The 14,067-nt window shown below is 38.5% G+C and overlaps 2 protein-coding genes across 2 annotated transcripts; one reads left to right on the forward strand and one right to left on the reverse strand.

The window, feature by feature from the left end:
- Window positions 1–167: 167 nt before the first annotated feature.
- LOC145635374 (putative disease resistance protein At1g61300) lies at window positions 168–4,951 on the reverse strand. Its single transcript, XM_081686654.1, has 4 exons — window positions 4,788–4,951; window positions 936–3,768; window positions 768–853; window positions 168–614 (listed from the first exon to the last, which is right to left on the reverse strand). The coding sequence occupies exons 1-4, from the start codon at window positions 4,888–4,890 to the stop codon at window positions 475–477; spliced, it is 3,162 nt and encodes a 1,053-aa protein (XP_081542780.1). The 5' UTR covers window positions 4,891–4,951; the 3' UTR covers window positions 168–474.
- A 2,579-nt stretch (window positions 4,952–7,530) lies between these two features.
- LOC145637328 (uncharacterized) lies at window positions 7,531–11,616 on the forward strand. Its single transcript, XM_081688788.1, has one exon. It carries the CDS (start codon window positions 7,531–7,533, stop codon window positions 11,614–11,616), a length of 4,086 nt encoding a protein of 1,361 aa, XP_081544914.1.
- The last annotated feature ends 2,451 nt before the right edge of the window (window positions 11,617–14,067 follow it).

The raw sequence follows: 14,067 nt of genomic DNA on the forward strand, positions 1-14,067 counted from the left end.
GCAGATTCTGCTAGTAAAAGTCCTTTTCCAATAGATTTATTTCATCATTTACCTCCCATTCTAGCAATTGTTTTGTTGCTCTGATTGTTACTGAACTTGACCTAGGATATCTCTGTAGGTCTCCTAGACGAAAAAAAAGATCATAGGTAATGCTATATGTCTAATACTTCGACAAGAAAAAGGGTACGAGTCAAGTTTGTCTAATTCGTACTTTGTATATGATAATGAGTATAAAACCCTCATCAAGCACAATCTTTATTGAACAAAACCCAACATTATAAAGATAAAAACCGAAAGAGTAATAGATAATCAACTAGAGATTTATATAAGAACACAGTGACTGTCTGACTGATGCAGATGATTGGCTGATCCCTAAGAGACTTTACCAGCATAGCTTAGCTCACAGTTGATGCGATTACTACTGAACTTGCACCAATATCTTGGTTGCTGCCATAACAATTGAGTCGCGGTTGATTAATTTATAAACAGTACACCAATGCGTCTCTGTGCCTCCTTGACCAAATTGGCGAAATTATCCAAGCCGCGTGCTATGTATCCAGGGTTCTGAGGAGGGGTTGCAATCTCTTCATTCTCTGATATAATAGATGCAGGTCCTGCATAATATATCACATGTATTCCATTGGGGTGATGATATCAGTCTATAGATATCTTTGTTAACATACTAAATTAATGAAGATTATCATAATTTTAGTACAAAAGATTACTTGGAATTATGACTTTGAATTTTCTTAAAGGTTATCACTTACGATTTTTTCCTGTTACTCTACTTCTGAAATAACTTCTTAGATTGCTGTTGGACTGTAAATTTGCACCCGATTCGTGTTTCTTCGTGCTGCATGAGAAAGTAAATATGTCAGTCTTTTGCTATTTACATTCTTAGCATTTGTTCTTGAGAAAATAAGTTCTGGTAATACCCTTTAAAAGAAACTATGTCTTCAGGTATATCAGCTTCTTCAAATACAAGATTACGAGTGTCATCCAAATTGAAGGATCTTCCTCTGAATTTAATTATTTTTGGATTTTCCCCAACTCTATGTATGACTGACGGCAAACTCCTGAGCTTGTCACAGTCCCACACAGAGAATCTGCGAAAGTCAGGCCACTCAAGTATCTGTCTGTCACCACATATGCTCTTCAATCGTGGCAAGTCGATCAAGACTAGTTCTTTTATTTTTGGAAGACAGCAGGAGACGATTGTATGTGAATCAGTAGTTGAGTTTGCAGTAGGCTTTATAATCCCCAGAAGTGACCAACAATGCCTTACAGAAATCTTTTCAAGGCTTCGAAGAGAGCTTATCATCTCAATAGAGAAAAGATAGGTGAAACCACTACAATCAAACAGATACAGGACCTTCAAGTTCTGAAAGTCAATACCTGTTATCTCCAGTGTGTTGCTGGGACTTAAGCTGCTAGACCTGCATGAACTCAAGTATAGCTCCATGGTTTCTTCAGGGAGTTGATGACCAACAGGGTAGCCATCGATGAATGCTATACTGTATTCACCTAAGTTTCCATTTGTTTTGAAGCCACCAACACAGAACTTAAAGCAAGGTGTACGTGGGCATGGCCTTGTTCTTGGAACGGCTTTTATGTATTCACTGAATACCTCTTTGTTGAAGAAATTGAGTTGTAGAATCATCAAGTCAATTAAGGAAGTGAGCTCCTCGACATAGGCTTCCCCTGGATTCAACCTCGTTTGTTCTGATCTCCAACTATAAGCCTCATCATCATTCATCATGAGAAGCAATTCTTGCAAGCTTTCTAGTGCACTCAGTAATCCTGCTTGGAATTTGGTCAGTTTGGAGTGGGAAAGGTCTAGACGCCTGAGTTTTTTCAACTTTTCTATCCCTGATGGTAGTTCTTTTAGAGGTGTTCCAAAAAGGTCTAGTACAATGAGTTCTTCAAGGTTGGACAGGCAAGGTAAGGATCTCAAATTGAGGCAGTGGCGTAAATGAAGCACTTGAAGGAATCTCAAGTTGCAAAATGATGATGGGAGGCTAAAGATAGAGGTGTTTGATAAATCTAGAAATTTGAGGTTTGGGATACCAGTGAAAAAGTTTTCTGAAATATGATTAAGTAGTTGGTTGTTCTGGAGTAGCAATGTGGACAAATTTGGACAATTGGGTTGTTTTATAAGTACTTCCAGTTTATTGTCCATGAAAGAGGCTTGTTGTATCTCACCATTCTTATCATCAATTGGCGGAAAGTCTGTGAGACCATTCCCTGAATCGATAAGCCATCCTCGTTTCAAACTCACTGCCATATCGTGTATAAAACTAAGCATCTTAACTGTCTCTCTGGTGCCATTGGAGTCTGCTTCCTCTAGGAGACGAGCAGTTTTGAGTTCAGTCAATATAATCATCCCTTGGTTTCTTTTCTCTTCTAGTGACAAAGTATACTCATCTAGCAACCCTTCCCATATCCAACTGTCTATTAACTGTTTTACATCGATTGGAGAACCTTTCGGATACAAGGCACAATACAGAAAGCAATTTTGATAGGCAACATTTTCTAGCTTCTTGTAGCTGCATACCAATCTCTTAAACTTATCAGTTGAAGATGCAGGCTTTGTTCGGCTACTCAACATTTCTTTGAGTTTCGAAGAAATCTCCTCTGAGCTCTGACAGAGCATTCCTCTCATATGAGATGCCAACATGATGATTTCTGATGGCAATCCCTGACAACCTTGTACTGCTTTCTTCATCAGTGCCAACATGATGATTTCTGATGGCAATCCCTTACAACCTTGTACTGCTTTCTTCATCAGCTCTTCTGCCTCGGCATCCAAAACAGGAAGAGGGCGGCCCAGACTATTCTTGAAAAATTCCCACCCATCAGTGATAGGTTCTACTTGAAAATATTCGTCTTTTGGGATCCTACTACACACAAGTCTTGACCTTGAAATCAATATAATCTTGCAAACTACTCCTGCCTGAGCTTCTTCCTCTGGAATCCCAATATCGCCTAGAGTGAAATTCTCCCAAAAGAAATCAATAAAGACCAAACACTTCTGCCTTCGAACAAACTCATCACGAATCTTTGTAGCTCTGTCTGTACTATCATCAGTAGCAATAATCTCAATGTTAAGACTCTTCATGATCTTCTCTTGGAAACTCTTGAGCTCAATTCCGTAGTCAGCTTCCACCCATATAACATAACCAAAAGTCTCATGCTCATCGTCGATAGCTTTGTTACAAACAGCTTGTGCAACAGCTGTCTTACCAACACCTGAAATTCCATGTATACAGACGACTTTGACATCATTCCTCTGGCTGATGCACTCCCATATCTTCTGCACATCATCAATTCTCGTCTTCAACACCATTTCATTGCGAGACCACTTATGTCCCTTTACCAAGGGCTTGAATCTTTCTATCAACGACTTATCAACCTTATCGATCTTTTGTATAATCGATTTCTTAGCAGCACGTCTGCGACAACAGTTAGGCATACAGCCACTCATACATGTGGCTTGTATGCTGTTTTCTAGCTCTCCTATCATTTTTTCTGCTTCTTCCAGAGTATCATTCGCTTCTTGCTTCCATTGTATCGCGTCTTTGTTAGGAACTGCGATCCCATTTACTTGTCGTTCTAATTTAGCTAGCTTTTCTTTCCCTGTTGTTAACTTCTCCTTCAGCTCATCCAGTTTCTTTTCTAGTACGTCGTAATCGAACGGAGCATATGCTTGTTCAACGTTAGGAGTAACAAATGCGTTACATAACGCAGCCAGTGGATTCCCCACATTTACTGTACAGAATCAATGTTACATAGTTACTTATCATGGAGGAAACAGAGCAAAGTTAGTACAGCATCACTCTGACATTATGCCTCAAATTTTGGTAAAACTATGATACACTTCTTATCAATGAACTTTGATCAAACTTCGATACTACCGCAAGCATCAAACATAAACCCTCCGTGTTTTTTTTAAACTGCCCTACAGTGACATGACACGCATGTTGATGCAAAAACTTTGACTGATAATATATTTAATTATCATTAACTATAAATTATAACACATGAATATTAATTATCTACTCATTGAGATTTGAGACAAAGAAAATCTAACAAATACCCATAAGACTATATATTGATATCCTATATCAACCAAATGTTGTTGATATAATGGCAAACTTGTAATATTTGTGAACTTTTTCTGAATTCCACAACTTCAGTAGTGGAAGTATGACGTGGACTCCGTATTTGCAATTGTTTAATATAAACTTATAACGGTACTGATATTTGACAGAAAGTTAACGCCATCTCTTCTAATTGAACAATTGAGTTCCCAGATGGATGAGGAGAGAGAATAACAGAGCTTGCTGCTCGTCATACGGGAGAAATATGTTTGTCGGTGGTGGATAATACTGTACCCATCGTCGCTCAAACACTAAAATAGCAACAGTATTTCGCTTGATACATGGAGTGCAGGAGAGAGATTATGCTAAATTTCGCCATGGAAGTGTAGCTGAACTTAGACCCGAAATATCAAGGTAAGTAATTACAGCTTTAATTTTGCGATATTTAACCCAGCAATTATTTATGAATCGAATAATAACCCCAGCAATTTGGGAATTTGTGAATCGAAAATACCCCCCTGCAATTTGTGAATCGAATAATACCACTTGCAATTTGTGAATCGATAAATACCTCCAGCAATATGTGAATCGCTCGATACCTCCATTATATAATCAAAGAAATTGTGAATCGGCAAATACCTTAATTTTGCGAATATAGAATAAAAGAAATTGGGAATCGGATAATACCTGACATTTGCGATCGGAGCCAACTTTCAACCCGTCGTTGAATTCCTGAAAAAACCCGAAACATGGTTGCTGTAGTGAGAGAATACCCCAAAGGCCCAAACATGGTATCGAAGAGAGAGAAAAAGACGTTAACCGAATTATCAAGGCAGTTAACCGATGTTAACGTTCCTCACACCCCAAAACGGAGGAAATATAACGGGTTAGCATCTCTATTCCAATTGTGCCCTTACTTTAATGACTATAATTGACGAGAAGGCCCTTATATCAACGCGGTTCGTTGATAGAGGATATCAATATGTATTTGCTCTTTTCTTATGTATAATTCACAAATATTGATCAAGCTATCAAAGTATATTTAGTGAATAGTGCTAATATCCCCAATATAATGGGACACTCAAAGAAAAGGAAGGAGTAATACATAACAAAATTTGATTTTACATTTATGGTTAAACTTAAATTTGATTTTACATTTATGGTTAAACTTAAATTTTGGATCGTAAGGGATGGAGGAGAAAGATTTATGTTGATGACCACACGGAATAATCAAATTTGGTTCATGTTAGTCGACCCCACTTTTGGGATTAAGGCTTTGATTGATTGATTGATTGATTGGTTAAACTTTGTGCATTTACGATTGTCAAAAGATCGTGTTAGTTATTCTGAAATAAAGGGAGAAACAAAAAATATGGTGAAAAGATAGTTTGACCGGACACCACTAAGTCACAACTTTGACTATGCAAATTGTAAAATTTTGACAAAAATTGATAATATGAAAGTATATATTTTTTTTACATATTACTTCACTATAAAAGTATTAAGTCAAAACTATTATGTGAATGGTGAAAAAAGCACGGTGGAAAACATCCTTCTAATGGTAGAAATACATATCCATAGTACAGTGGAATATGTCCTTCTAAAGCAACCCGTTAGACAAACCAACTAATGCTAGCAATTCTTCACAAATAATAGTCCTCCAACAATATAATTTCCAAAAATTTTCTCTCTCTAAAAAGAGAGCTTCTCTCTCTAGAAATCTAGAGCTCCTTCCCCAATTTTCATCACCGCTTCCACCGACTTCGATTATCATCAATTTTTCAAGCAGTTTCCATAGTCAAAAGTAGTAGTTTTCTTTGTCTCAAGTAATTCAGTGGTTTTCCTTCTGATTAGTGGTGGTATTTACCAATTTTGAATTCCTCAAGTTCTTCTCCCCTGCTTTTCTAAAAAAAAGGGTAACAAAATTATTCTCCCCTGCTCCAATTGAAATGTCAGAACAGCCGTATTTCGAAGAACCTGGCCGAAATTCGTACGTTGATATACTGCAAAACTCCAATCTCCATCTACATCTAGTTCTTGGCAAATTTGTAGACTATCGTCAATTTTCAATGCCTCGAATTCAAGACTGGGTGTCGTCCACCTGGATTAAATTTGGGGAAATTTCGGTCCAGAAGATCAACAACATTTTCCTGTTTCTCTGTGAAGATACTCGAGACAGAGACGCTATAATAGAGCAGGGATCCATGGCGTACCAAGCTGCATTAATAGTTTTCAAACCTTGGACTCCGGGTGTTTCGATCAGAGATATCTGTTTTGATGAGGCTGCTATATGGGTGCATCTTGAGGAGGTACCTCTAAATTTATGTGACATTAATGCTGTTAAACCAATGCTTTCTTTGGCCGGGAACATTTTGTGTACAGATGACACACCTCCAGGTTCCATTAAATGTCCGATTAGAGTAAAACTTCAAATACATGTGTTTGATTCGTTAGTTCCAGGTTTCTACTTGGATGTTGGAAATTCTCAGTTTAAGTGGATTAATATTAGATATGAGAATCTGTTTATTTTGTGCTCTAAGTGCAATAGAGTTGGCCATAAGAGGAATGCTTGTTTTAAGACTCCTTATATATCTACTTCTTTTGTGGCTGATAGTGGATTGTGTATGTCTGATGATCATTTTTCCCATAATCTCTCAAATTCAAACATTGGATTGAAAAGAATAGAAAGATTCAGAACAACAAGGGTGAATCTTCAAGGTTTATCTAATAAACCCCAGCACAACCACTCAATACAAAGACCCTTTATGTGTGTTCCTCCATTCCTGTCCCCTAACTCAGGGTCTTTTGCAAACTTTTTGGCTGAGGCTAGTTGTCTTTCTTCTCCGGTTGGTTCTGATGGTCCCGACTTAGTGTCGGAGCTGGTTTGTGAAAGTGAAGATGTGGTTCCCATGGATTGTACCCCACCATACTCCCCTCCTTTGATGGATTTTACGATTAGAGATACTCAGGTGGTTGAGGAGCAGTTAACTGATAAGGGTTCGCAGGCTAGGGTACCGCATATGTCTTCTATTTTGCGAGGTGCAAGTCCAGAGAAGGTGCATAAGAGGGTCAGATTTTGTTGCCCAGCCAAAAGTCCTGCTAGAGTGCATGTTCCTACGGTACCCCCTATTTTGGAGTTACAAGTACAGGAAAGCCAAGATTCTGGTTGTTTTTCCTGTTGGGTGCCAAATAAGAAACGAAAGGGAGTTTCTTGTGTGGTTTGTTCCAAGATGAGTTCAAATTCGAGTTCTGATAATTTAATGCTCTATTATGAGAGAAAACGATTGGAGGTTGTTGTTACTGGTTGTTTATCCTGTCTCCCTTTTAAGAAACGTAAAGGGATTGGTATTTCTTCTTCAACCCAAATGTCTTGTTTTGGATCTTCTTCTGAGGGCTCGGTGGCCGCCCGTTCAAGGCCACCAGGGGATAGATGAAGATTGTGGCTTGGAACTGTAGGGGTTTGGGTCAGGCGGACTCCCCTAAAGTTCCTTACATCGCGTCCTTAGTCCGCTCTTATGGTGTTGATATTGTGTTTTTAGCTGAAACTATGGTGTCTGTAAATTCTGTTTCGCATAAGGTTTCTTCCCTATCATGTTCAGTTTTAGTGGGTGTAGATTCGGTGGGTCTTAGTGGTGGGCTGTGTGTGTTTTGGTTTTCCCCAATTCTGGTTTATCCCATTGTGGTTTCTCCGCATGTAATATTGTGTCGAATTGTGGAGAATTTGGTAACAAAATATGTCCTCTTTCTGTACGGAGCGCCTCATGTTTCTGATCGATTATCTGTTTGGTCGGAACTAGCTAATATTGTTGCTCAATATCCAAATATTTTGTTAGTGGGTGATTTTAATCAGATTGAATTTTTATCAGATAAAGTAGGGGGTAGTACAGATATTCCAGGTCGTTTGGATTTCATGACTTGGAAATTAGATAATGGTTTGATTGATATTCCGTTCTCGGGACCTCAATTTACTTGGACTAACGGACGGGAGGGTGGTGATCCTACTTTTGAATGTCTAGACAGGGCCTATGCTACTTCCCAATGGCTTTTGGAAAGGCCTTCTACTTCTGTTGTCCATCAACCTATCTTGTTTTCAGATCATTCAGCCATTATTTTAAATGATGCTCATGTTTCATCCAGATGCAGGCGGCCGTACAGGATTGAGAACTGGTGTTTACATTCGCAAGAAGTGGCTTTAATGGTGCATACCATTTTTGCTGAACATATTCCAGGTTCTCTCATGTTTTCCTTATCCAGGAAGCTCCGTTCTCTTCGACACCGTTTACTTTCATGGTGTGTTACTCATACGAAAGCCTGGGGTATTGACTGGAAGGCTTTGGTTATGGATATCACTAATGCTTCTTTGTCACTCGACTCTCGTGGGGATCGTTGCTTATTTCTCACTTTCAGGAAAGAAAAGATTGCTGAGGCCCAAGCGGCTTATGAGTTTTGGAAACAACGAGCCAAGGTGAAGTGGGACACTTTTGGGGATGAACACTCCAAGTTACTCTTTTCTCTAGTCCAGGCGAGACGGAGAAGGAATTCAATTGCTAGCCTAAAAAATCTTGATAGTACCTGGATCTTGGATTCGGATCAGCTTCGTTCTCATGCTCGAGACTTCTATATTTCTCTGTATAGTAAACAATCAGGGTCGACTGAGGTTCCTGATTTTTGTTGGGAGTCACTGGCTCTTCCTTCTTTGTCGAATATTCATCGCCAGGCTCTTTTGGCCCCGTTTTCAGCTGACAAGATTAAGAAAGCCATGTTTAGTATTAATGAAAATAAATCTCCAGGTCCGGATGGTTTCTCTTCGGCTCTTTTCAGATCATATTGGCCTGTGATAGGAGGTCATGTGGTAAATGCAATTCAGTTTTTCTTTGCTCATGGGTATCTTCTCAAGGACTGGAACCGTACTTTCTTAGTTTTACTTCCTAAGGTGGATAATCCAGAACTCTTGTCTCAGTTTCGACCGATTGGCCTTTGTAATGTCATTTACAAATGTATTGCTAAATGTCTTGCTCAACGTTTGAAGACTGTGTTACCCGATCTGATCTCAGATTCCCAAAATGCTTTTGTGCCAGGACGATTAATTTCGGATAATTGCTTAATGGTTCATGAATTACTCTCTTTCATGAATGCTTCGAAGGCTAAGAAGCGATTCTTAGCTGCCCTGAAACTTGATATGAACAAAGCTTATGACAGGGTTGGGTGGGAATTTTTGGCCCAGGTCCTTCAGGTTTTTGGGTTCCCTCCTACCTGGATCCATTTGATTTTACAGTGTGTGACAACTGTCTCTTATCAGGTGCTGATTAATGGTGCTCCCACTGAAACGTTTAGGCCACATCGGGGTTTACGGCAAGGAGATCCCTTGTCTCCTTACTTGTTTGTGCTTTGTATGGAGGTTCTTTCTGCCATGCTTCGTAAGGCTGAATCAGAAGGGCTGTTTCAGGGTATTAAGATTGCTCGGGGTGCGCCGGCTATCTTTCATTTGTTTTTTGCTGATGACTCTCTTTTGTTTTTCCAAGTCTCCCCTTCTTCTTGTTCTCATGTAATGAAGGTGCTTTCGGACTTCTGTAGTCTTTCGGGTCAAATGATCAATTTACAAAAGTCTTTTGTTAAATTCAGTCCGAATACGCCGGAGGATTACCGTGAGTTCTTGTCGGGTTGTTTGAATCTTAGAAATGAGTCTAGACTAGGCACTTATTTAGGATTGCCTGTGGATTTGAGTCGTAGCAAGTGTTCTGATTTTGGTTTCCTCCTGGATAAGGTGGCTGCTCGACTGGAAGTATTCGCTGCTCTTCATTTGTCCCCTGCAACGAAACTTGTTATTATTAACTCCGTGCTTATAGCTTCGTTCAATCACATTTTATCGGTTTTCAAGGTTCCAGATTCCATTTGCTCCAGGATTGACAACTTGCTGGCAAGATTCTGGTGGAAATCTTCGAGCTCCAGTCGTGGAATAGCTCTACGTTCCTCTTCGCTGATTCACCTTCCGAAGGGCTTAGGGGGTTTAGGTATTCGCAGCATTGCTCCTTTTAACTCTGCCTTATTAGCTAAACAGAGTTGGCGTATAATTCAATCTCCACAGTTGCTTGTTTCCCGTCTCCTTTGTTCCAAGTATCCGGCCCTCCGGACACTTCGGTCGACTCAAGTTCTCCGCCCTTCATGGGGTTGTAGGAGTCTCCTTGCCGGTTTGTCTTCTTTATCCCAAGGCTTGGCATGGAAGGTTGGTTCGGGGTCTAAGGTTCGTATTATGGAAGATTGTTGGGTCCCAGGGGGCCCTGTGGTGTTCAAGGAACTTCATTCGGAGTCGCTTTGTCCGACTCTTGTTTCCTCTTTAATTGATCCGCGTTCTTACGCGTGGGATGCTTCTACTGTTCATGGCCTGTTTGATTCTGATACAGCGGTTAAAATTCTATCGCTGGACAGGCCGGTGCGTTTGATGGATGACTTTGTTTATTGGAAGTTTACTAGGGATGGTGTTTTCTCAACTAAATCTGCTCATGCTAATATTTGCGGGAATGGTTTTATGGGTAATGCGGATTCTCACTCTTTTCTTCCCTGGTGGAAAAATTTTTGGGCTATGCCAATTTTGCCTCGTTGGAAACTTTTTGGTTGGAAATTGTTATACAATGCTTTGCCTTTAGCAGCCATTCTCTCTACTCGAGGGCTTCCTATTGATCCTACATGTGCTTTTTGTCACTCTTCTGAAGAATCTCGTTCTCATCTATTTCGAGATTGTTCCGCTATCTGTGGTATTTGGAGATCTGGTGTCCTGGATATTAGATGGGATTTTATGCATCTTCCGCAGTTTGAAGACTGGGTAACTCGAACGGTGTCCCAATTGTCGAAGTTCCACAATTGGGATGGCATCTCTTCGTTCTTTGCTATATTGTGGGCTATTTGGGTTACTCGCAATCAGTTACGATTTCGTCAGGCTGTTTGGTCACCGGAATCCATTGTCCACTTAGCTACTGATTGGAGGACTCGTAGTAAGAGTGCTCAATGCTGGAAGGCTTCAGTATTATCTTCCAATGTGGTTCCTCCTGTGGCAAGTCAGTCAGGGCAGCTATTATCCTTACAGGGTTTACCTGCTATCGATCCCACTGTTTGTTTGGTTATAGATGGTGCTTGGGATTGTGTATCGAATAGAGCAGGTGCAGGTTGGATAATTCGGGAGATTGGTTCTTCACAGGTACTTGGGGGTGGATGCCGTGCTTTTTTTGCCGCCTCGGCGTTGCAAACGGAGTTACAGGCTTGTTTATGGGGTTTAGAGTATGCTCTGCGTAAGGGTTTTTTGAAAATTCGCATATACACGGATTGTGCTTCTCTGTTGGCTGTCCTTTCTCGTAAGGGGAGTATGGACATTTCGGTTTTCTGGCTCGTTCAGGATTTAAGGGTTTCTATTCAGAGTCTCCTGGTTTGTCAAGTCCGTAAGGTTCCTCGTTCCTGGGTGTCTCCAGCTCACTGGTTGGCGGGTTGTGCTCGTCGTTGTCAGTTACTGTATTTTGTGTTTTAGTTTTTGCCTAGGTTTCTTTGCTGTGTTTTTTTTTTTTTTTTAGCCCTGTTGTCAAAAAAAAAAAAAAAAAAACTAATGCTAGCATGAAGTATGCAACATTTTTGTATTACTGATAGGGTATAAAAACATATTCCTGACCTCAAGCATGAGATTAAGCTTTTGGTTGAGTTAGTGCTTTTAACATAGTATTGGAACCAAAGTAGGTCACAAGTTCGAATCTCATATACCGCTTTTGGTTGAGTTGGTACACACTAATTACCAATCAGGTTCATAGACATACAAGTTTGTGGGATTATCACTAAGGACATGTTCACATTTACTGAATTGAGCTAACTTAAAAGGATTATCGTACTTTTTTTTTTTTTTTTTTTTTTTGAACGGGAGGATTATCCTACTTCATATATTATCAATTGATTTTATAATGAAACTGTAATTAACTTGTGTGTGAAATATACAAGTTTCTTACTAGTATATAGAAAAGAGAATAATGTACCTCCAGATGGATCTACCATTTTCTTTTTATATGCTATGGATTTGAAGCTTCTACGCTATTAGTCGCCAAATTCACCCCTCGTGTTCTTGATCATAGTTGTATACTTGTATTCCGTATGATTTCTCCTCCACAAGGTAAGGAAGAAGCCAAATTGCTTTGGATACAATCGTAATTCTTAGGTTCCTATTTTATATACAAGTACATAAAAAAATCGATCATTAATTAACTTATCACAAGTAGATATAGTATTATGAGGCGAGTTCAACGCATTTACAAGGAAGTTAAATCTAAAAATCAACTGACAATGAAAAGAGTAGTTTGTCAAACTCTAAGAATTAGAATTTGTTCACATTTAGTGAACTGAATTGAACTGATTGGAGCTAAACTGAACTGAACTGGTTGAAGCTGAACTCGTCTTTTCAAACCACAATAAACTCAAATGACTACTTGTATGTCTACTTTCGAAGCCAAAAGTAGACAATGACTGCTATAATTTCCACTCAATTTAAGATGTGAAAAAAAACAAAAAAATAGAAAGAAAAATTCACAAAGTTGCTAATTAAATGCAAAAAACTAAGCAAGGTAAACATACCTGAAGCTGGAGAAAGAACCTCCATAAAGCTATACTGAATAGAGATATATAGTGAGAGAATTATAGCTATATAAAGAACCACTATTAAGAGTTAATTTAATTCTATTAATTTGAACCAACTGTTGAATTCTTCTCTTCTCTCAATATTTTAGTAAGAAAATTGGTAATGTAACAGATGTATTCCACCTTGTCTTTCTCTTATCTAATCATCCAACAATTATGGAGTACGAGTATTTTATTTTTAATGAAGGTCCATTCTAACCTAAAGTTATTGTTCTAATATCAATTTTTTAAAATTCTTTTTAACACACATTTAAAAATATTGTTGATCAAAGGTACGTCTTAAAATTGTATGAAAAGAAATAAGAAGTATATTATGAGACGAACGAAGATTACTCTAATTTAAATTACTCCATAATACTTCATTTATATAGAGTAGTATTATGTCGTTACTCGTTAACCAAAATGTCAATCTACTAAGTCCAAATTTGTGATTTGCAATGATAATGTCAACTCTCAGTTGTTAAGTCGTTGCTATTGAACATTGTAGAAGTCAATACCTAATGTCCAATGATTAATCCATATTTTATAGTAGTAAACATGTTTTCGGTGCAAATAATAATGACAATGATATAATGTTGTATTCTTGCATACTTCGTATTTGTATATTTCGTCTGTCTAGGACTCGAGATTATCATGTTCTGTTGTTCTTCTACGGTTGACTTGTGATTTTAGTTCTACAATTGTTCTTCTTCTCATTCGTAGAGGATACGGAAATACGTAGTATTAATTAGATACAATCAGTGTGCGGCCCGAGCTTTGCTCTAGAAAATATAATGGCAGTAAAACATGTTCATAAAAGGCTTTAAAAAAAAAAAGGCTACGTCAGATTGACCAATCTAAATAATATTACACTTCATTCCTATGATTTTAAAGACCCTAATCAAACCTCAATTTTACGAGACTTTTGTTTCAGTATTTGCAAACTAGACACTAGAAAGTTACAAGGGTAAGGGATTCCACATTGTTACCTCAACCTACTACACTTGATGAACATGTACAGACTTGAAACTTTTGGAAATGCGATGAATAGAATTTGTGAGATTATAAATAAAGATGTCTAGATGAGCTTATATGGTAAGGCGAGTCTCTTTTACAACAATTTTCACTGAAATTACCTCTTTCTTTTGTTCAACACCACTAAAAATAGCATATTTGTGAAAAGAAAATTGGTTATAACCTATAAGTGATCCAAATCAAAAACAAAAAGACTCAGAAAACAGTAACAGTTAAAAACACCTTCAGAATTTAAATGCATAACAATGTATTAGGATAAACAGAACAAGGCAACAACCTTAACTTCTAG

This window comes from Chenopodium album, chromosome 6, assembly GCF_948465745.1.
Source record: "Chenopodium album chromosome 6, dcCheAlbu1.1, whole genome shotgun sequence".
NCBI lineage: Eukaryota > Viridiplantae > Streptophyta > Magnoliopsida > Caryophyllales > Amaranthaceae > Chenopodium > Chenopodium album.

What these genes read in the sequence shown, in the direction of transcription:
- LOC145637328 (XM_081688788.1), top strand. Translation starts at nt 7,531, where the DNA reads ATGAAGATTGTGGCTTGGAACTGTAGGGGTTTGGGTCAGGCGGACTCC.
- LOC145635374 (XM_081686654.1), bottom strand. Translation starts at nt 4,890, where the DNA reads ATGTTTGGGCCTTTGGGGTATTCTCTCACTACAGCAACCATGTTTCGG. An exon ending in GACATAGTTTCTTTTAAAGG is followed by an intron (nt 854 to 935) that starts GTATTACCAGAA and finishes TTTCTCATGCAG; the next exon opens with CACGAAGAAACACGAATCGG. An exon ending in TAGAGTAACAGGAAAAAATC is followed by an intron (nt 615 to 767) that starts GTAAGTGATAAC and finishes TATATTATGCAG; the next exon opens with GACCTGCATCTATTATATCA.